We start from the raw sequence: 24,373 nt of genomic DNA, 5'->3' as shown, positions 1-24,373 counted from the left end.
ACACACACACACACACACACACACACACACACACACACACACACACACCTCACCACACCTCTGCCGTCTGTTTCGTCAAACACTACTGAAGGAAATGAGAAAGCTTTTGCCTCTAGATTAATATTATTACTTTGTTTAGCAATCACTGGACTGAATGGCTGCTGGTTAAACATTAAATGTGCTCATAATGGGCCCACAGATCTTGATCATTCTGTTCTTATTTATACACTTAGATGACTGAGTGTATTGCAGTAAAACTCCCTCGCATGGTTTTATTAGAAGCCAGTTTAAGATTTAACTTGAATTCAGTTTGTGTGCAGTAATGCTAGTAATTGTTGCCATGACATAAACAATAGTTGGTTAATGTCATGGCAGTGGCTTTTTTATGATGCTGCAGGATTCTAAGTGTCTCCAGTGCAAAGCATACTGTGTGTTTTATTCATGCATCTTATAATTCATCAAAATGCTACATGACTAATATTAAATACTTTGAAGGGTCAGCAGTATAATCGCCGGTACCCCGTCTCAGTTTTGTATATTGTAGCATGTAAGTATCATAAATCTCTCATGCACGGTGTAAACAACATCAGACTCTACCTTGCTGTGGGATGATCTTTGTGAGATTCATCACAAAGAAAACATTTTTTAAATCCAGATTTTCTCTTTTTTTCGTGATCAAAAGAGAAGAGTTGGAGTATCAGCATCACTGACTGTTTAAACCTGATAAACTGTTTGTATAGAAAGTGACGGACAAATAGTTTTTTGTTGTTGTTCTTTCAACAGGATTTTCCCCCGGGAATACCTCCTACAGCACATCCACCTGTACTCCCTGGCTGACCTGCAGCAGGTACATGCACACATCCAGAGCTACATGCACACAGAATAGGATGCATATACCATCGAGCATTAAGGGTCTGGGTGAAACATGTTTTGATACTTTAATCATTTGAAAGTCGCCTTCTGTATGTACTTGTGAGAAAGCAGCCATGCACGCTTTGGTAAGCCCATCGTGTCTTTTAAACTGTGACTCTGTGTGACAGCATTGCTCTTTGACTTGGATCAGTCCTGTTTCTGTGTCAAGTATCTCTAATAATAATCAAAAAAAGCTACCACTCATGTGCCATCTGTGGAAATGCACGCAGCTCTCCTGCTCGCCGATAGATTCTGCTGCTGCAGATATATGATAAACTCAGAATGTGTTTTTGAAGCTGGAAGCTACAAAATCATTTCAGCACCCATTAATATTTTGTTAAAACTCTGGATTGTGTTCAATAGTGGTATATTTGACTAAACCACAATGTTTGTAATAGACTTAAAATTGAGTAGAAGAAAGCATACAGTCCATCAACAGGCCACCTAAAATGTCAGCGCTGAACTGAGCTGCTTGCCACGTTTTTAAATTATGTATTTTCGTGTTTGAATACAAATTGAAGGTTTAATGTAGAATAAGGCATAAAGCATAGATTATAGGCTTGAATAAACTTAAATAAACAAGTAAAGCAGCATTTGGTTTGTCAGTGTCTGTTAGAGAAACAGATTATGATGCTAAAAATGACATTTTCAGTCTGTGTCAATCATAATATGGTGACCAGTGTTTGAAAAAACTATTTTTTTTTCTTTTTTTTTATGCTTCATTCATTGTTTCATTAGTCATTGGAAGATATGTTCCTTTATTATCAAGAGCACACAAACATTTGCAAATTTTAATGTCATAGCAGATAGAAGCTGTGAAAAGGAGCTCATTTAGCGATCAAGTCTGCACATGTTCACCGCTCATACGACTCGGCTCAGAGATGGGTTTCATTCATTACCAAAGTCATACACTGAATTCCCAACGCAGGAGCTATTTACTAGAGCAGCAAATATGTATTAATCCACTACTAAAAATAGACCTCAGCAAGAGTCGATGAACCACAGCTGAGAGCAGCAAACAGGGACGTGACTAACACATTGGTTTTTTTCCTCTTTTCGTCCGATTTGCCAAAAGGTTGTGTTGCGTTTAAGTAAACACAACCTTTCCTTTGTTTCTTTGGCGAGTGTCCGTGTCATAACAGTGATAAGAAAGGGTGATATCCTCCATCAGCCTCATTTGGAGACTTTAAGTATCCAGATTGAGAAAACAATGGTCTGGCATCTTATCCTCATGACTCTGCGTTATTACTCTGCAGTAACAAAGAGACTTTGGCATTTTAGTGAATCACCAGATTTTCTCATTAAATTGCAAACGCTTATATCTGTGAATGAGTTTAAAAGTCGTCATGTCTTTTTGAAATTATCAGTGAGGAGATTTTAAAGAGATTTGCATAGATTCTTATTATTTTCTTTATTGCTGCCTTTTTTTAGCACCGAGTTGCCGGACTGAGTTGGGGGGGGGGTCAGAGGAAAGCGACCACAAATGACTGAAAAGTTCTTTTGTTTTTCATTATGTTCATTATGTTGTACCCTGCCCCATTTTTTTCTTTCATCCTGCTCTTACTCAGAGCTTGGCCACAGACTCTCACGGTGAAAGAGATTGGAGCCCCCCCTCCGCCTCCGCCTCTATCTCCACCACCTCCTCCTCCACTCCCACACTCTGTGTCTCTCTGCTTCACTAATTGGTCACATTCAGAATCAACAGGCAGAAAAACAAAGCGTGACATCCTTCCATTCTTCTAAACATCGCCTTGGCCTCACACACGCTCAGCACACATGTGTTGAGTGTGTGTGTGTGTGTGTGTGTGTATGTGTGTCTTTTTCCTGCTTAAACTCTGATTTTCTGTCATAAACTCTAAACTGGGGATTTTGAATTAATTTCAACAATGTGTGTCTTTGGGAGAGAGTGCACTGCTCCCTCTCCCCCTCTCTCACCCTTCCTCCCACAGATTCTTGAGCACTCTGCCTCTTAATTGGTTTTCCATATTAACAAGCTTGTTTCTTTTGATTCGCCTCCTGAATAAAATGCCACTCTTAATCAACGTGGCTTTTTTTGTTCCACCCCAGAGGTCAGTGAAGGCTCAACTTCCCTGGCTAAAGCCCGGGACACACCAGTCTTTTTTTTTTTTTTTTTTTTTTTTTAAAACCTCCCAACAAATAGCCTCCACCCATATCGCCTATTAGAGACCCATTGGTTTTGTAGAAGCCATATGTGTTTGTCTAAGGATGCTCTGCACCATCCCTCTGCTTGCTTTAAGGATGGTTTCTAGGAAAGAAAAATGCTTGTGTGTACGCAGACAGCAGGCTTCCCACAGTGACACCCTGGCATTCCCTGTATACCAGGCATGCCTCTCCACTCACACTTGTCCAGGCACACAGAGGCCTCTTGAGGAAGTGCTATATGTTCTCCGGAAGATTTCTCCTCATGCCTTTAATTGTAAGGGGAGCTTTAACCTCAAATATTCAAGCAATCCACATAATAAGAGCTATTTTTGTTAAGAGATTGCACAATGCTAATACTGGTCGCTATACAGTTTCTTAGACTATATGTGACGATTTATGATGTCTGTGGAGGTTTTTGAGTGGCAATGGCATGGGGCAGGTTGATAAAATGTATGTAATTAAAACACAGCTGCTATGTAGCTGTTCCTTGTGAGATTAAAATGTCAATCAAAGCCTATTTCATAGAGACCTGCAGTTGTATTAATCCCTTGTCATGGTAAATCTGGCTTTTGTTGTCCCAAACACTCCTAATAAAAAAGGTTAGCAGTAATTTAGAAACTGTGATCCATTACAATTTCTACAAATGTAGATTTTTAAAGACTCCTGTTTCAGCGCATCTGGTTAAAGTTGATTTTTATTTTGAAATTCTTTTTTTAAGTATCCGTTAAATTTAATGGATCTGTGTCAAAATATTAAGTGTTATGTCTTTATATCGTTGTCTATACCAGAGGTAGGCAACTCCAGGCCTCAAGGGCCAGTGTCCTGCAGGTTTTAGATGTTTCCTTGATCCAACACAGCTCATTTAAAAGGCTAAATGACCTCTTCGACATGTCTCTAAGATCTCCAGAGGCCTGGTAATGAACTAATCATTTGATTCAGGTGTGTTGACCCAGGATGATATTTAAAACCTGCTGGACACCTTGAGGCCTGGAGTTGCCTACCCCTGATCTATATTCTTGTCTCTGTTGCGATTTCCCTTTAACAATCATCACTTATGGTGTGCATACGTTTGAAGATGCAGTATGTAAAACTGTTGGTTTTTAAGCCATGATTGATTGCCATGATGTTTGTTACTTCATTAGACGTCTGTGTGTTGTGTAGCAGAAATATAGCCTGTAGCTAATGCTGGCCTGCACATCAACATTGGGGAAGTCTTTGTATTTATTTTTTTCGTATAGTCCATGGTTACTGTCAGTCATGTCAAGTAAGGGGGTGTCTGTCTCGGTGTGAGTGGCACTCTAGAGCCACACCAGAGTAAAATTAGGACAGCAACCTCCTTGCAACTAGAATTGGTAGCTGCCACATGATCACAACTATCAATCCAATGCTGTCCCGCACCAACTACCTGACTATTGCTGGAGGAATTTCTGAATTTCTGTTTCAGTTCTATGAATTTGTAGCTGGATTCTTAATCTAAGTAATTCATATGAATCACAAACAGATTGAGTGTACTCGGCAACTTGAGACATTCAGTCACAAACTGGTTGCAGACTCATTCCGTCTTATTGTCGCCTTGATGCACCAAAGTTGCTTTCAAGACAGCAGATGATTGTGAGGGATCACAGATCTTGTTTTTGTCTTCGAAGCTGTCAAAGGCAGTAAGATCAGTCTAGTGCCTCTCATGACGTCAAGGGCTCGAGGCTTTGTCCCCGCAGCAAGCCAAGGTGTGTTTCCTACGAGCAAATCAAGTAGCTTGGTTAATTTTTAATCCTTTAAGAGGCTAAATCATCTTTTTTCTACTATCGCTGTGTGCCTTAGTAGAAAATAAATAGAATTATGTCACTAAAGAGTAAAGTATTCTATTGTGCCATTAAGGTTGGATTTTTAAACTAAAAAGAAATAAAAGCATCAGAGAAACACGTTTCTTACATCTGCTCAGCCAGAAGATTACTTGGAAGTCTGGGGATTTTAGGGGAATCTCCTGAGAAGACAGACTCTACCATCCATACACTGACATCCAACATACGTCAGGTTTTCTGTGTGTGTGACACAGAGAGAGGAGAGAGGGTGTTATCCAAACAGATCTCACCCTGGTCTTTCCAGCCATGTAATCCCAGCTGGCTTTCTAGTGTCTCAATGGAGCTGCGGTAGTCTGTGTGTGTGTGTGTGTGTGTGTGTGTGTGTGTGTGTGTGTGTGTGTGTGTGTGTGTGTGTGTGTGTGTGTGTGTGGGAGAGGGCGAGTGAGAGAGGAGGGCAGGCGAACGGCTGTTTAACAGCAGTTTTAGGGGATTAGGAGGTTTTGGAGCACAAAGACTCTGCATGGAGCAGAGAAAGAGGTTCAACTGGAGGGGGAGGAGTTTAAGAGGAGGGATGGAGGGAGAGGAGGTGAAAAGTGTGTGTGTTTTCTGGGAGGGTTTTTTGGAGGGAATGAGAGTTAAATAGGTGAATACTTCTACAGCATTGCTCTGTATGCTGAAATGAATTCTGATAGTGCTTCGTGTTTTTTTTGTTAACTATAATCATGAGGACCTTTGCACATTCACTGGTGTAGACGTTCATGGTGACTGGCTTGCTGGGGGATGGACTAGCAGCTTGTGAGCTGCCATTCAGTCTCATTGTTCTAGTTGGCAGTTCAAGCTATTAATGTCACTTACCTTAAGTATGAATTATGCTCAAATTCCAATTTTTAGACAGCACTTTTAACTGAATGGTTCCAGGTTTATTTATTGAAACTAAACTCAGGAACTAGTTTCTTTTGTAAGGAGGTGAAAAGGGAAACTAGAGAATTTTGATTTGAAGATAACTGAATGTACTGTACTTTATGTTCTTTTTAATAATCCCAATAATTTCCCAGTTTGTTTTGCTCTGCAGTATATTTTTTGTATATTGAGACAGAAGTTGGTCGGTCCCTAAGCGACCATTAAAGACAGCTCTACTGGTTCACCCACACAATCTGGACGGTCGTCAATATTTGGCTTCATTGTTGTTCTGCCCAAGTTGGAAGTTCTAGTCTAAATGATTACCCCATAGTGACCTTGCTGGTCTCAGGGCTTTCGGTATAACTAATAGAAGTGTCTCTGTATATTTCTGGGAAGGCTTTGACAGCTGGGACCTAAATGTGATTAAAGTCACTGAGAAACCAGTTTGCTGTAATTCATTTGAAACGTTTTAAATGAAGAAACTATGGGCAAGAAATAGAAATGGATTTCCTTGTTTTCTTTACGTTGCTTTTATATTCTTCTTCTTGCATATTTATTTCTCACTCTACATCCATCCATCTTTCTGTGCCTTCCTCTTTTCCCATCATCCCCCAAGAGAACCAGCCAGTCACCAGAGCTGTGCTGCCAGTCGTTTGATTCTGCCCAGTGCAATTATAGTGGGCCTTAATTACTGAGCTTGTCAGCCTCCATCAGGAGAGCCATTTGTCATGTGGACTGGGCTGGACCGGACTGAGCAGGCCTACTTAGGTTTGGTGTGGGGGGAGAGGGACACACAAATCTGTGTGCCACTCTCGGTACCTGTCCGCTCGTCTGTCCGTCTGGAAACATTTTTATTTTCTGACTGTTGTTACGTTCTCCCTAACATTAACTTAGGCTGCATTTTGGTTCCACCGTTTTGGTACTCTTAACATTTTTTAAAAATCATGTCGATATCGTCATAATGTAAAGTGTATTTAAATTAGTTATTAATTTTCCTAATGTTTACATTTTTTTTTTTTTTACTTGGATGTAATATTCTTTGACTCCTCTCGTGCTGCTTAGCTTAAATTCTTTCATTCCCTTTTCCACATCTAAAGTTCTCCCCATTGAGTCTACTGGTCACAAAAAATTATATCACCAGTCTCGTACTTGTTTTTCTAAGATGGCTTCAAAAAGCCAAGCACCTGCATATAACCCACATTTTGTTCTCTTTCCCATGGACTGTATTTAAACGATGGACAAAGCCACAGTGAACTCACCCACAGGTTTTGTAAGCTACAATTTTCAAGCCTCACAATTAGCATTTCTGGGTTTTTTAAAACCAGATGTGAACATATTTGGATGGTAGAGCTGGGTGGTTATCAGCTGGTGGAAACAAAATGGAGACTTCTTGCACTACTTCAGCTACTTCTGGTGTGGCAGAGATGAACAAGGGTCTAAATAGGCTGAAGCTCCACAAATAATAGTGTATTATTTGATCAACATGATTTTTGGTGGGTTTTTTGTTTTGTCTTGTTTTTTTTTTAAGTACCATGTTGATCAAGTAAAACTGTTTTTCATACCAGAAACCCTTTAGAGCTTTGTAATCATATATTGTTCTTTAATACAGTCAAACATTCAACAAGAGAAAAAGGCATACATAAAGATGTTTATTTCTGCTCTAAAGTTTTGAAGTTTTCTTCAACTGGTCATAACTTGAAGTGGCCAGTAAAGTTTTTGGTGGCATTTTTCAGGCCTGGAGGTTACCTCTCGACCTTTTTTTAAGATGGTAAAATTACTAGAATGAATCCTGTTGTTAGTTAAATATTGGTCCAAGGCATCAGGCTCGCTTTCTTCCAAAGGCTAATCATTTTGTATTTTCTTTATGTTTGTAAAGGTACCCTATAGGTTTTTAAATCCATTCAACTTAATGAAAGTGTAGCAGTCTTTGCTTTGGTCCTGTGACTCAGTGCAGAGGGAATCACTGTACCTCAGTGTGCTGGGTTTCCTCTGTGTAAGTGTGGTTTCTTCCTCCTCTCTACGTCTCTCATCCTCTCGTCCTCATCGTCTAACAAACAGCATGAAGGAGGTTATAATTGGCAGGTCCAGAGCTCTGCCAGGTGGAACCACTTGTATCTGAATACAGGCTCTCGCCCTCTCTCAAGATCTCTCTTGTATATTGAATCTGCTACTCTTTCTCTTACTTTCTACTCTGTTTTTTTCGATTAAATTTCTCCCTCTGTCTTACATATCCTGGGTTATTAAGCTTATAGCACTGTCTGCACTGTTAACAAGGTACAGCAAAGCTTGAAGCCATGTTGAGTTGTTATATCTGTTAAGAGTCTGTACACCCTTTCTGTGCAGTCTCTCATCGTCTATTCACGACTCCACAACTCGAGCCCCCCACTGCTAAGCCCCCCATCCCTCAGTTCTTTAAGGAACTTGCCAAGCGTTGCCATCAAAAGTTGTTCACCTCATACACTGTTCGCCTTACTTCCTTTAGTTTCCTGTCTTGTTTTTCTGCCTTTTCAGCAAGCATTCAACTTTGTTTTGGTCCTTGAATGTGGCGTCGCATTAGTTTCCTCATTTGTCATTTCCCTCCATTCCCCCATATTACTTTCATACATGTCTTTGCCCCAGATCAACTGCACTTTCTAAAACTCAGCTGAATTTGCTAAACAATCTTGGGGGAAGCCAACACATCCTTGCCCCAAGATGATCTTGAAACATTTGAAGGGACCATTTTAAGAAAGTACTGCTAGGTACATACGCACATGGCGGCGACGCAGAATGAGAAGAGCGAAAGCGGATCGTTAAATGAAACAGATGAACCAGAACTGGTTTGTAAAAATGCTGCAACTTCAGTGGTGTGGAACTGGTTTAGCTTTCGTCCCTCAGATACACAACAAAGCACTATTTTTGGTAGCGCATGCTAGCGGGCCGTCGTTATTACCGTGTTGTTTGGAAAATACGGCACACTTAAAATCAATCCTTTGATTTTTCTGAAAGTCGACAGAATCAGAATCAGAATCAGAAAGGGGTTTATTGCCAAATGTTGAGCAGGTTTACAACATTAGGAAATTGCTGCGGTGCTTCAGTGCAAACATAGTGTCATAAATAGCACTTAAATAGACATGGAAAAATAAAAGTAGGGATAAGAATTAAAAGAGCCCCTTATAATCCCGTGTGCCTTATGTATGAACTCTGGTTGTGTTTACTGACCTCGAAACAATTTTATGCACACGGCACTCGAGAATCTGTCAAATGTTTTAGTACGACTTTGCTAAGCTACGAACCCACACCGCTTGATGGATTGTCGGAGCATTACGGCTATCGTAGGCAGGAGCCTCACAGAGTGATACGTACTGTGCTTCAACATCTTGTGTGTGTATAACCTCTTTTTAAGTTTTGTGGATATTATACATGGTTATGCTGAGGATATGTCGGCCAATTTCCACTGGAAATGCCTTTTGGTTAAACTGTCAGCGAGGAATTTGCACTGTTAAATTTTTATATAACTTTAATGCACATAAAAAACAGCTGCTTGTTTAAGTGAAAATACATTGATGTTTTGGTTTTTTGCACTAATAAAGTTGAGGAGTTGTAAAGTGTTTTGTCTAATGATTATATCGTCAGTTACATCGTTATCGCAAATTTTCAAATGTATATCGTGATAAATATTTTTGGTCATATCGCCCTGCTCTACTATTGTCTCTACTGCATGTGATTAGGAGACTGAAACAGTGTCTGGTCAACATAGCTGATCCTTTGCCTCTGGTTTAATAACTAAAGAGTTCACTAGTATAAAACTGGTGTATTATACTGAAATCTGTGATTATTCATCTGTACGCATGATATTATGATGGGGGCATGAGCCCCCTAAAGGTTAGATCATAGAAATGCCCCTGCCTTTCAGCAACCAAATCTGCATGAGCTACAGTGCTAGCTCCTGGCACATTAGCAGAGAAGTACAGCTGTTTGTCATCTGCATAGCAAGGATATGAAATGTCTTTGTCAGTCAGACATGTAAAGACACATATATTGGCAACCTTCAAACATTCCAGTAAGGAGGATGATGCTTCTCTGTTGGTAGACTGACTTAATAAAACTGCTATAATAATAATAATAATAATAATAATAATAATAATAATAATAAAGCCTTCAATGTCATGTTTTATTTCATAGGTGTCAAACTCTGGCCCGCGGGCCAAATTTGGCCCACAGCCTAATCACATTTGGCTCGCGAAGCCATACCAAATTATTATTATAGCTGGCCTACTGGTATTATACAGCTAATATATATATTGTTTAGTATTAAGCTTTGCTTGTTCCATATTCAGTTTTTCAGCAAAACGTGTTTGAGTCCATAAGAAAAGATTCATTCTTATATCTGGAGGAATAAATATTTTTCAATAAATATTAATGTTAGCCCGCGACTTTGTTCCAGTTTTGAACTTTGGCCCACTGTGTATTTGAGTTTGACACCCCTGTTTTATTTGATTACATTGTCCCTCTGTTCAGCACTTTGGCTGACACTTGATGTCTCTTAAATGTGCTATACAAATAAAGCTGACTTGACTTGATTGTCAAAATATTATAGTTTAAGCTGCTTATTATAAAATTGCTTTCTGAATTAGTTATATTAAGTTAAATGTTATCAAACACATTCATTAGGAATTTTGTTTAAACATTAAATGTATATGTTGAGCTATGATGCATGCTTTAGTACTTTTAATTTAGTTTTTTACCTCTGTGCGTGTGACTAATACTTTATTGGCCACCCAAAGATTTTCAACTTGTAAGAAAAAACTTAAAAAGGAAAAGATAAAAACAGACAAAGGATGAGTTAGTGGGCTTAAAAAAGATAATGAAAGAAATCAGAAGAAGAAACATAGCAACTGTCACACTTATTGTTTCATTTCATGTATTTCTTATGTCTCCTGCTGCTCATCTTTTTTATCCCTCACACCCGTCCATGCTTTCTTATCATTCTCTAGGTGATTGATGGAAAACTCGCTCCTTTCCTGTCCAAGGTGATCAAGTTTGCCAGCTCACATGTTTTCAGCTGCAGCTTGTGTCGAGAGAAAGGCTTCATCTGTGAACTCTGCCAAAACGGGCAGGTCATCTATCCCTTCCAGGAGAACGCCACCCGGAGGTACACATCCTTCGATAACCTTTCTACAAGTTAAACATGACTGGTTTTACATTTGGAAGATCAGTGCACATAACTGATAGTTTCCAGATAAATGTATTTAAAGTTGACTCAGTGGAGTCAGGAGACTTTATTGACTCAGTAATTGTTTTGAATCCAGAAATTGATTAAAAACAGTTTGCATGGGAGAAAGCCGGGTGAGCTGACACTTTGCTATCTGGAAATGAGGTGCTAACGTGTACGTGAGTTTTTGAGCACCAAGACTGAGTCTGCTGTTTGTTACTAACACTGGTTGGCATGAGAGGTGTGTGTGTGTGTGTGTGTGTGTGTGTGTGTGTGTGTGTGTGTGTGTTGTGTGTGTGTGTGTGTGTGTGTGTGTGTGTGTGTGTGTGTGTGTGTGTCTGTGTGTGTGTCTGTGTGTGTGTGTGTGTGTGTGTGTCTGTGTGTGTGAGATGTCGACAGTGTCCAGAACCTCGTCCCCATCACTGAAATTCAGAATGACAGATATCACAGAGATAAGAGCTGATCAGGACCAATACTTGAAAGACTGTGAGCTCTGGACGTACACACACCCTACTTGTTGAGCTGTGTTTTATGACTTGAGAAGTGTTAACTGATAACAGTCATATCTGCTGTCCTTACTGGAACAGAGCTGTAAAGATTTACTGAGCTGTTGACTTAGTTACACATACTCAGAAGATGCAGGAAATGAGCAATAACTGGGCATTAATTGCCCATCCTACTTCATGGACAGTTCCAATCTATTGCTATCAGATTACAATGTAGTCTTTGTGGTTTTAACAGTGAATCATATTATGGAATATTGCAATATGCATTTCACTTAACAGTTTGGAAACTACATTTTATCAGTTTATAGTTATCGATTTATTTGGAGCTTAAAGTCATTGGGAAATCATCTAAAATGCCAAAGGAAACAGGAAAGAGCTTGTTGGCCTGGACACTTTGGTTAACCAGACACTCGTATTTCTTGACTCACTCAGTGTAATCAGCAGGTAACTTAAGACCCATTATCAAATCTATATGCGCTTCTCAGTATCACTTATTAATCACTAGTAGTAAAAGTGTTAGACTTCGTTGGAAGTTTGGTTGTTTCCTTTCTAACCAAAATTTAGGTGGGAGCCCTGATGCCACTTTCACTGGTATAACAAACACTTGCAGCTGATTTGCTTAATTTTAAAAAGATTATTTTTAATTACAAAAATTCTGTTATAGTTTTGGACACTTAGTAAACTTGGTTAAAGTTTCAAATTCAGACTACCTTAAACACTCAATTAAAAAAAAAATTCAACTCCTAGCTCTGCATGATGTCATTGAGCACAAAAGCCACACCCACCTGCAGTTCAAACCTTCTGTTTTCAAGGGTTAGCAAATCAGAAGAAAGCTGGTTTCAAGGTAGGAGGAGCAGCTCAGGTGGCTTATTTAAGAAAGGGAATGAAATTGGATTGCACCAGTAATCTGAGTACAATAAATATATTTAGAAGTCAGATTCATGCAATGCTTTAGTAGATAGAAATGATACATTCTCAAATATGTTTACTTAGCCTTACCCTGAACTGCCAAAGCATAAGGTCATGCCACATGTATGCACCATAAAGACCTAATCTCATAATCTCACCACACAGTCACCATCCACTCCTTCCTCACATAATTCGCCACTCAGTCCTGCAGGGCCAAATGACGCCTCATGCATGGCAGTTGGTATGGAGTCTGAATCTGACTCTCTGATAGTGTCCTTGTACAGCTGGTGAAACTTGACCGACGTGTGTCTTTGTGTTTGTAGGTGTGACAGCTGCGGCGCCGTTTTCCACGCCGAGTGTCGACAGAAAGCACAGCCGTGTCCTCGCTGCGTTCGCCGGGAACTCCACCACAAGAGGCCATCGTCCTTCTGGTCACCTGATGACGACAGCCCAGGCTGTTTCCCCGTGCCCTACCAAGACACCTGAGACAAATACCCGCAGGAGCCATAACAAACAGGGCACCGCCGCCCAGCCATCACCCTGGACAACAAGGGCCTGTTTCTCTGATTTGTGTGTGTCTGCAGGATGGACCTTGTGGGAGCAGTGACCAGGAAGTGGACTTGGAGCACTTTGTTGCAGCGTCAGGTTTGTGTTTTTGTGTGTGGACTTGCCAACGCACACGCCTGAGCCGAGCACCCTTTGGTTTGCTGTAAAGAGCAGGAAGAAAACCAACTGAAGAACTGCTGAGTCAGGCTCTACAGATCAAACTACTTGCATTTTGTAGTCCAGCACAAACAGATTATCCTCTGATTATCCTTATCCCATCTCCTCCTCACTCCTCATTCCTACCTTTTACATTTTTCCAACTGCAGGAGTTAGATCTGCATAATCGAAGCTGATCAACTGGAGGAATTCAAGCTTAAAAACAATGTTGTGGATTGTAGCCACCTGCTCTCAAAGTCCAGCTTAAGTTTAACAATAAAATGAGTAGTCAACAGGCAGAAAACTAGTATACAATCTCGGCAATGGATGTGTAAAAAAACATTAAATTTGCTGCTCTCTTTTGGGTGAAATAAGCAAATTTTGAAATCCCCCTCCTCCGAGACCATGCAATGTTTTTGTCTTTGTTTACAGACTAAAATAGAGAATAACTGAAAACGGATCTGTGTGTAATGGAAATGCGTCAACTCATGTTAAAGTGATAGAGCTCTCAAAACTTCAAACCCTCTTTTCACCATTTTTCCTTTCAGAGAGAAAGAGACATGTATTTATGTCAGCAGTCAAATATTAAAGGGTAAGGTATCAGTTTATTAATTTTATAATGGTAGTCAAAACTGAAACACATTTTATAAGCTGTATTTTTTTTCCATGTTCTTATTGACCACTGATAAGGGAAAAAAAAACATTTTAACAGAAGCTATTTGGTCTAAAACTCCACAGTCCTCAGTCTGCAATCAAGACTGAACCTGAGATCACTTTCAGAACATGCTAGAGTGAATGAAGTATACAAACGGTGTCCTTTGTAATAGGATTTAAAAAGTGTGTTTTAATGACGAGTGCAGGACAGGAAGGCGTGATTCAAATAAGCTGTTTTTACATGAAAAGAGTGCCAGGAGGAAAACTTCTCAAAACAGTCCTGCAGCACAATCAGCTGCTTTACCCACATAAGAGCAGATTTCCTATAATATTACTAAAATCACATCTTCTCTGAAAGCACAGGTGCGCTGACGCAGAGTGGCTCATAAAAATCATAAGACCAGATTTCACAATAGTGCCACAAATTGTTGTCGAGATGCTCAAAGTCCCTGAACAGAGTTACTGTAAGTGACAGATTATTTTTTCAGCGGGACTCAAATGTTCTCAGCTTGTCTCGTAATGACAGTATTAATTTACTAAGTCAGCTAATATTTGTATTATTTATAATATTTTTACTGTAGTGTGCGATAACTCTGACAGCATTTGGAGCACGTGGATAAACCCAGCAGAGTGGATTCTGCTGCAGGGCTGTTTTAATGAGCAGTGTTTTAGTTTGTTTTTTTTTAAACTGTGGCAACGTGTCTGCAGTGACATTTACAGTCTGACTAAATCCAAACTGACCACAGCTGCTGCTGTTCTGAAGAAACAAAAAAAATAATGTGTATGAAAGTATAAAAATTCTTCCCCTCTCTTCTACTTATAAGTTATTTAACGTGTGGATTTTCACTCACTCACTTGATCGCTGTTTCTTTAGTGCAGACTCTGTCAGTGTGTTTGGGCACGTTTTCTTCCCTCCATCACTCTGACTGTAAAATAACAAAAGGGGCAATAATATAAACTGTAACTTAATTGTTTATTGTTGCCTTTTCCCCCTCCTGTGTCATTCTACTTCCTGTTGTGCTTTATTCATGCAGAATCTATCAAGCATGATAGCAGCTTTAGCGTTTTAGTATCTCTATGCAACCTAGATGGCCTTTATAATCCACAGCTCTGATGTGTAAAGGTCTGGGAACATGTTCTTTACAGTGCTGAACGAGCTGTGTTTACATCAAGTTTTAAGAATATAATAATGAAAGGAAATTAATCAAATTAATTTTCTGTCTTCTTTGCTGGTTTAAGAGTAAATAATTAAATCCTGCTATTTTTTTCTGGTTTGGTGTAGAGTGAAATGTTGGATACAGTGAGCTTTTATTTTTTCTACATAAAATATGAAACTGCTCCAATCAGTAAAAGATAGTAAAGTCTGCCTGTAGTGATCGATGAAAGCTGCACTCTCTTTGTTTTTAGGCACTGCTATAAAATCAGGTTTCAAATATATTGCAAACCAGAAAATATTGGATTTCGCAACATCTTAAGACTCAAGGACTGCAGCTTTAAAGTTCAATATGCCAAAATGTGTAATATGTTTTGTTTTTTGTCTTTTGTTTTTCTTCCTAACAAGCTGAAATCTCAGTGCAGACTTTTTCCCATCTGTCCTTTCTTAACCTCCTCTTCATCAGCTTGTTTGAGCCATAAAATTACATCAATGTTGAAATGTGACAAACTTCAGCTCTGGCTTGATTCAGGAATATGTGTTTTTGTGAGATCAGTGACAGTTCTACGTGTTTGTGAAGCACTCAGGATGCTGCGCGTTGAAACTAAATAGGTGTTTGAGCTGAAATTAAATCATTTTTATTTATTTTACTTATTTATTTTTGTTTGTTTTAATGGTCATAACTGAAGTCATGTCGGGTGATATTAAAAACGGTGTTTAAGTTGTCGATTGATCGTGCCTGCTGCATAAAAAACTTTTGTTTTTGTTTTGTTTAATGAAGTTTTTTATTATTATTATTACACTTTTTGAATGTGAACTCATGCTGTTTTTGTACTTTGGAGCCCAGCAGAGGTCAAAGATCATTTAACTGTTTATCACACAGATCAGAGTTTTGCAGGGGGAATAAATCACGTGTAAACAAGTCCAAATCCAGCCCACCACACAAAGTTAGCTCATCTGTTTCCAGTTGCATAACGAACATAATCAAACCTCATCCTGGCCCCTACAAACAGCTTCAACTCAGAGGATCAAAATATGTCGATTTAGGGATTATTTTCCTGTTACAGATTGCCAAATTGTAGAGTTTGTTTGTTTGTTTGTTTTCAGACTATAGCTATTTTTACAAGTCTACACATCACCCACAAAATCTGATTTCATGCCACTAAAACATTTCACACTGCAAAAGGCAAAAGATTGAAAGCCTTTTTTTCTTTTAAATTCCATAAACCATCAACTGAATAAGCACACAAAGCACCAATGATGCATAAATTATAGAAGTGAAAGGCGTTACAGGTTTTCTGTGTGTGGAAACAGGCAGCTTAGACAAAATTATACACACAAAGTACAGACTCAATATTGTGATTTTTGCACAATATACAAAAAAAATGTTATCCCCAAAATATTAATTTCACAAGCAAAAGTGCAACAGTAGAAAAAGGACGCAAAGAAGAAAATGACTGAAGAAATGAGGCTACATCTAACTAACCAGTATTTGTGTGTCTGTGTCAGCCACAATTTCATACAAGTATAATCGACTGAGCTGTGTGTGGGTAAAGTGGGTTGAAAAATTAGAACCTGTGTGAAGCAAGAGACATGCATTTACTTTTGGCCGACTTACTAAGTGAATTGGCTACAATTGTTTCAAAGACAATAAATATATTAGTAAAAGTTGAATTCAAACAATTACCTGTAAAAACTGGATACTAATTACCGTAGTACCGTAGTATATTACCGTTGGTAACAATGTAGTAATAGTGGGGCAGTAAGAAACAAAAGCTAATAATGGCACAATCCAATTATTACCACTTAATTACAAAGTAATTATCTTGTATCAACGCTGATATGTATGATGTTACCGGTACTGTAATGCTATCATTAGCCTATATCTGTGAATCTGGGTGAAATATGGGTGGAATATGCATTTGTGTAGTTACTTGTTTAGACCTAATTATCAAACATTTCTATACTATGCACGCTATGAACTAAGATTGCAAACATAGTAAACATTATGCATGCTAAACATCAGTTATTGTCATCTTAAATAGCTCAGAGCACAAGTATAGCCTTGGGGTGATGCACGCTTCTCTATTTGTACAAGTGAAGTCATCTGAATAAATATATAAAACACAGCAAAAGGTGTGTAAACATCCTGAAGACATAAGCCAACATGCAAATTGACGCAAATGCAGACGAGGTCTTAAAAGACATGTTTGCATAAACAGTAACATTAGAAGAAGTCATGCCTGTCCTCATCTGCCCCAAACAAAATGATAAAAGTGACATTAATATCAATTAAGACCCAGATGTTTTTCTGTTTGTTGTTTCTGACATAACGCAGAATTAATTCTAGTATTGTAATATGATAATAGTATTCTAAAATATAAAACCTCAACCAACATTACCTTATTATGAGGTTACTACCAGTTTCTGGAAGTCAGTGTATAAAAATTTGAATACAGATATTCCTGTTTTGTTGCTAGCAGGTTATTATTTTTTTTATCAACATATTACTATGATTAGCTTTTGGTTTTGCTCCATAGGCATATGGCCTGTTATTACCCATCTGCATAAATGTCAGTGTAATATTACTCAGCTCTTTATAGTTGTTGATACAAGATAATTATGTGTTATAATTATAATATAATTAATAAATTATAATTTTTTTATCTCCTCATTTCCAACTTGTTACCTCACTTTTACCATATTCTTACTGATCTATAATAGAAAGGACAACCATAACTATTTTTTAAAAGGTAAAAGGGACATTTAGTTCTGTTGCTCCAGTCTAATGATGCATTTTTAAAGAGCAGAAACCTAATGTATGGAAAGAAAACCCATATAGGACAAATACCTGCTGGGCCCAACAATTTGTCACTATGTAGCTAAAGTTACTTGATTGTGTACTTTGAGAAATGTATTAAATTACTTGCTAATTTTATGCTGTTGTTTCACTGCAACCTGGAAGTGCAGGTTTATGTTTATTTGATTTTTAAATAATACTGCAATATTGCAACATCTGCAAATCTCTTATGTCTTTTGTTCCAGCTGCTTTTTTATTTCTTTACATGACTGCAGTGTTATCCTAGTAACCTCCAGCTCAAGCCTAAGTTGAAATTTTAAGGAAGTTTTGTTTTGTTTTGTTTTTTTGGTACTTGACTTGAAATGTTGCTTATGTTTCAGGCACATGGTGATCATTGCAGTATGGTCTTAGAGAATAATATATTGTACAGTATTTAAGCACAGTAGCTGGACTGAAAATCTTTTGCACTTTTAAGTTTTTTTATTGTCCTTGTTTATCCTTGTTTTCACATCCAAATTCTGATGCAAATACAGGGAGTTGAACTTTTTTTTTCTGTCTTATTTAATCAGCCCTTCCTGCTGTTGGATTTTGTTCAGATTTGTCTGCTAGCCACTGATGCCAATAAAGACAAACTTCTCAACAGTGAAAGTGTTTTGAGTGCATGTTGAGAAATTGTTTAGGTTTCACTGCATTAAGGATTGCTAATATTTTGTGTACAGTACAGTGTAAAAATGTAAGAATGTACTAAGATGCATCCAAGAATAAGAGGTGTATTTTCTAATTGTAAACCTGGATAATTATGAGTCTGGGCTGAGGGTGGAAGAAGTACTCTAAGCTTAAATTGAACTTATTGGTATTACCATGTAGTAGAAATACTCTTGCTACAGATGTGTAGTTTAATTTTGCATTAAAATATAGTCATGATACAAAAAGTAAAAATTGTGGGGAACTTTGGGGTTCTTCAGAGAACTAGAGTTACAGAGAGTGATTCAAAAAAGAGGAAATAATCAGTGATCAGCAGTTCTCTGGGTGAAAAATGCCTTGTGGATACCTGAGGTCAGAGGGGTAACAGCCCTGCTGCTGATAGGAAGACAAAAATAACTCCGGAAATCAGAACACTGGAAAAAACTGTTGTCTGACAAGTCTTGATTTCTGTTGAAGCATTCAGACGGTAGAGACAGAATTTAGCATAAACAGCATGATCGCGTGGATCAATCCTGCTTTGTATCAACATTTCAGACTGATGCTGCTGACACCGTTGGTGTAGGGGATATTTTCTTGAGGCACTTTGGCCACCTCATTATCAACTGAGAACAATTTAAATGTCACAGCCTGCATGATGTTGCTCATGTCCATCTCTTTATGACCACATTGTACCCTCATATGATAACATGCCACATCAGAAAGCTCAGATCATATAAACTGGATTCTTGAACACGACAATGAGTTCACTGCACTCAAATGGCCTCCACACTCTCCAGATTTCAATCCAATAAGAGAACCTTCTGGAACAGGTGATTCGCATCATGAATGTGCAGCTGACAAATCTGCAGCAGCTGTGTGATGCTGTCATGTATCTGCCCTGTCAGATGCATGCGTACTGCAACTGATTCAAGTGAAAGATATGTGTATATGTAGCATTAGACTTGATTTTTTACTTGATAATTTATTAATCAGTCATCTCATTGCAAGAAGGCAAAGTTTTGATTTACTGACATCAATCTGATTTTTTTTTCTTTAGAAAGGAGAAAGACAAGTCTGAGAAGATGTTAATATTGGAAACTGACAAAAAGTGGAACTTGAAACAATTCGAGGGCAAACACTTTTTGTTAAAACAAGGAGAGGTATCCTACTAGTCATCTGAATAAATATACAGTGTGCAAACATGCTGAACACATTTGCTAATATGTAATTTACGTGAAATGTAAATATGCCTTAAGTATTTATGCAGCAAGATTGAAATCATGTGTTCATAAGTCATGCCTGTCATCACCTGCCTCCAGTAGACATTAATATGGCTTTAATATCAATGTGTGGCTTCAAGGGTCATACTTGAAGATAACTGCTAACAGTAATTTTTACAAAGATATGGTTGTTCTCAGAATGTGTTAAGATACATCCATGGATAATGAAGCTGTGCATTAGTATATCTTCAGTGAAAATGAACTTTGGAGTAAATACATGACATGACTATGTCACAGTTTGAGAATGACAGTGACTTCACTGTGGTCGAACAGGAGATTTACATCATAGATCTGCAGCAACTGTGTGATATCATCATGTCAACGTGGACAAAAATTCTCAGAGGAACCTTCCCAGCATTTTCTTGAATTTATGCAACAAAGAATTAAGACTGCTTTGAAAGTAAAACTGGTACTAGTAGGGTCTAACTGATGAAGTGACCTGTGAATGTCTATAGCATAACTTCTATATCATAACCATCTCACGACCCTTCAAATTAACCTTGTGACTATCCTATGTCTTTTGCACCAACGTAGTCCTTGACTACGTTCTGTTACACAGGAGATGTTAGGATAACTTCTACCGGAATGAAAATCATGAAATAATTGCACATTTTTCCCAGTGAAATTGCAAATTTCATGCAGTAGACCCTGTCGACGAGTGATTCCAAATTTGGGCCAGGATTTTTTTCTGGTGCCATGATACTGAAAGCTTTTGCGAACCTGCAATAATCTGTTTTTGTGTGGGGTGTGTAGGGGGGGGGGGAACATGATGGGATAGAGATTGGAAACCAGTACTTTGTGGAAAAGAGATCTTGTGGGGCAGAACATTTAAACTGGAAATTCAATTCAATTCAATTTTATTTATATAGCGCCAAATCACAACAAATGTCGCCTCAAGGCGCTTCATAGATACAGAGAAAAACCCAACAATCATATGACCCCCTATGAGCAACACTTTGGCGACAGTGGGAAGGAAAAACTCCCTTTTAACAGGAAGAAACCTCCGGCAGAACCAGGCTCAGGGAGGGGCGGGGCCATCTGCTGCGACCGGTTGGGGTGAGAGAAGGAAGACAGGATAAAGACATGCTGTGGAAGAGAGACAGAGGTTAATAACAGATATGATTCAATGCAGAGAGGTCTATTAACACATAGTGAGTGAGAAAGGTGACTGGAAAGGAAAAACTCAATGCATCATGGGAATCCCCGGCAGCCTATGTCTATTGCAGCATAACTAAGGGAGGATTCACTGAGCTGACTTATTGTACTCCATATAAGGTAGAAAACAATGCAAACTAAAACTGGGATTATTTAATTTGTTGAACTTTAACTTAAACCAGATGTTAGATGCCTGTATTCTTACACTGCGCACTGCATTGGCAGTTGAGTTTAGTACCACATTCGAGTATTTCGTCCAAAGTCTCAGGAGATAAAACTCCTTTTACAGAGCAATAGTTTAATGAGAGCACAAGATTCACAGATTGTGACACATGGATCATCTCCATGTGCCGAAAAGCGCCGTGTGACGTGAACAATTTCCAAATGAATTCACAGTTTGCTGAGGTGAAAAACGATAACGTGTCAGTTTGCAGCCGATGATCAGATTATGAGCTCAGCCTCAAGCTGAGCTGAGAGAAAACAAGATCCATGTGAATAAAGGTGCATGTAAACCTGCTAGAGTGAACATGGATATTGTGTGAGAGAGCTGGGAGCTCAGAGGCTGACTCATTTGCCTCTGATGTATGTCGAGCAGTGGGCAAATTGAAGCTGAGTGTCGACCGTGCTTAATTGTCATCGCCAATTAGTGCATTGTAGGACGCCCACAATGGATCAACTGTAGCGAGTAGAACGAAGTCCTTTGTGCTTCTCCAGTGGCCTGCGAGCCAGTCAAGACTCATTTAGTGGACTGAACAACGACGGAGCAGAAATGCCAACGAAAATGAAAACAAAAGACAGTTTAAGGAGGAAAAGAGGACGAGGAAAGAAAAAGAGAGGAGGAGGAGGGGGAATGTGGACAACGGTCACAGAGGAGGAAGGACCGGGCCTCTGCTCTCCCAACATGAGTGGAGAGTGCATGGCTTTGACACGCACACATACACAGTACCCCCCCTCGACATTTATCGAGCCGCTACACAAAAGCTGGCAGGGCCCCAGTGTTCCCAGTGACCTGGTTGTTCAGACGCTCGTTTGGCCACATCGACGCTTTCAGCAGCCCTGCTGATTGTCAGTGTGCTTTTACCAAGGTTAAAGGGTAGATCCACTGTTTTCTACTTAAATCCTTAATGAGATGTTTTTTTGTTGTTGTTTTTTTATTGAACGCAATTAAGCACAAAACAACCTTCTAAACAGAGATTCACAGAAGCCTTCAACAAACCAGTGACAAGCCAGGTAGAAGAGGTTTCATCAGCTGCCAAACTGTTGGGGAATTGGTTTTGAAAGACAATTCCAGCTGATTGCAACTTATTCTATAAGGTCTGTTATGTGGATTATTCACTAGCTTTGCAATTTCCAACTAATTCTAAAGATTTGGGGAAACAACGAGTTGGATAAAATAGCTTAAAAATTGTGTATATGAGGTATGAAGTGCAAGCTCCTTGCAGATTTTACAGAACAATAGACTGTCTTTCTTTAAAGATAATAAACCAAATATAAACCAAATTAACGGTCGACATATTAAAGATTATGTCAAAAATGCATCTGCGTCTTGTGTAACAGAGACATAACAGCAGTTTGCTTGCTGGCTCGCCATGAATCTGGTGATTGTGTTATTTTGTTCTTGTTGCTGTTCATACAAAAACATTGGACTGATTGTTGGTTATATTCATGGACAGGCAGACAGACAATTAATCAATAAATGCACAATGGCTACAGTCCTTGGCAAGTGACATTTGTAGACAAGAATTAGCAAAAAAAACCAAAACAGATTAGCTATCATAGGTTTTTAGCTTAAAGGCCTTTACACGCCAACTGTGTTGCAAAAAAATGTCACGAAATTCCATATTTCTCTGATGGAAACTTGTCATATATCTATATCATACATATATATATATATATATATATAAATATATATATATATATATATATATATATATATATATATATATATATATATATAATATAATATGTGTGTGTGTGTGTGTGTGTGTGTGTGTGTGTGTGTGTGTGTAGATCAAAAGCATTGCATTTATGCAACAAAAAACGATAGTTTTCAGAAAAATCACATTGAGAAAAAAAGTTGACATCAAGCGATGATCAGCTGATCCAGTTGTTGCTAAACAAAAGAAGACGAAGAAAGTGAGAACATGTGTAAAGGCTTTAACACCTTTTATACTTCCTTGAACACACCTCGCATCCACTAACCCACCCAGTGTCATTACACATTTCCTGGGACCTGAGGCTCGGTCCCTGCACCAAGTATAGATCATACAGTTGGGAAAATCATCATTTGATCCCCTGCTGAAGTTTGTACACTTAGAAAGAAATGAACCCCCTGTTTTTATGCTTGTTTCGTTTTAATGGAGAACATCAACCAAACATCCATAAAGAACTCATTACATAAAAAATATAAATTGATTTACATGTTTGCTTGATTCCCAAGCAAAACATGACTTAGTAGTTGATGGTGCCATTAATGAGAGTGTTACCGGTGGTGTTCTTGGTGACTGTGGTACCACCACCTTTCTCATGATCATCCTCACCCCATGGGCCAAGATCTTGCATTGATGGTCATTTTACATTTCTTCCATTTCCGATAATCCCACTGACAGTTGTCACTTTCTCATCAAGCTTCTTGCTGATGGTCTCGTAGCTCATGCCAGCCTTGTACAGGTCTACGATCTTGTCCCCGACATCCTTTGACAGCTCTCTGATCTTGCCAATGGTGGTGGAGAGATTCTTCAGTGGAAGAAGTTGGCTCTGTGGACAGGTGTGTTTTATACACAAAAGAATTTTGATCTGGAGTATGTGCAACTGACTGACTGATTGTAATCTGTGTGCCACATGTGCACATAGCCAATCAAATACTTATTATTAGAGGATTGTTAGAGAATTTCTTTATAAGGGAGCAAACTTTAAGCAGATGATCAAAGAATCGTTTCCCTCACTTTAGCTGTTCATCATACAGATATGTTTTTGGAAAACACTGGTTACTTTGAAAACTGTGGTTAAGGAATACAAAGCCAAGCTAAGCAACATATGAAGTACTGCTTTGGATCCATGGCATCGAACAGCAACCTTAGAGATCCTCATTGCAGTCACTTAAATAGACATTAATTTTGTCTTGTGGACAGAAATTCTTCAGCAGGCTGTGGGAAGCACACCTCAATCACAGATAAATCCTCCTTAAAACTGTCTTAAGGCAAGACACTGTAATATATTATTCATTATGTCACTGAGGGTCCTCACGGGTGAAACAAGTACAGATGTGCGTGTGTTGTGGTTACCTGAACATCTAGTGATGCAGGTCACGTCTCCCTGTGTTCTCCCTTAAATCTTAGGCAAACACAACTGGCACAAGTAATCACATGCATATGTTTGTGTGTCTGTGTGTGTGCTTTGGTATACATGACAGATTGATGCCTTCCCAGCTTTACATATGAACTCCTCATTGTTTGCTTTAATCTATCAGTGTGAGCCGAGGAGGGGCAAATCAGAAAGACTCGTCTCAGCTGATATGCTGAACACACACACACACACACACACACACACACACACACACACA

At 38.8% G+C, this 24,373-nt stretch overlaps 1 protein-coding gene across 7 annotated transcripts in view; it reads left to right on the top strand.

Moving 5' to 3' along the window:
- plekhm3 (pleckstrin homology domain containing, family M, member 3) overlaps positions 1-19,770 on the top strand; it is a 52,445-nt gene extending 32,675 nt beyond the window's left edge. For all 7 annotated transcript variants that reach the window (XM_042214349.1, XM_005947824.2, XM_042214350.1 and 4 more), the window contains 3 exons: positions 784-847; positions 10,751-10,908; positions 12,707-19,770. In XM_042214349.1, the coding sequence (XP_042070283.1) occupies positions 784-847; positions 10,751-10,908; positions 12,707-12,869 (385 nt within the window). In that variant the 3' untranslated portion in view covers positions 12,870-19,770. The remainder of the gene's footprint in view (positions 1-783; positions 848-10,750; positions 10,909-12,706) is intronic.
- The last annotated feature ends 4,603 nt before the right edge of the window (positions 19,771-24,373 follow it).

Source organism: Haplochromis burtoni, unplaced genomic scaffold (genome assembly GCF_018398535.1).
Source record: "Haplochromis burtoni strain Fernald_Lab_line unplaced genomic scaffold, NCSU_Asbu1 Contig_553, whole genome shotgun sequence".
NCBI classification, from domain to species: domain Eukaryota; kingdom Metazoa; phylum Chordata; class Actinopteri; order Cichliformes; family Cichlidae; genus Haplochromis; species Haplochromis burtoni.
This window is presented reverse-complemented; position numbering and strand designations above follow the sequence as displayed.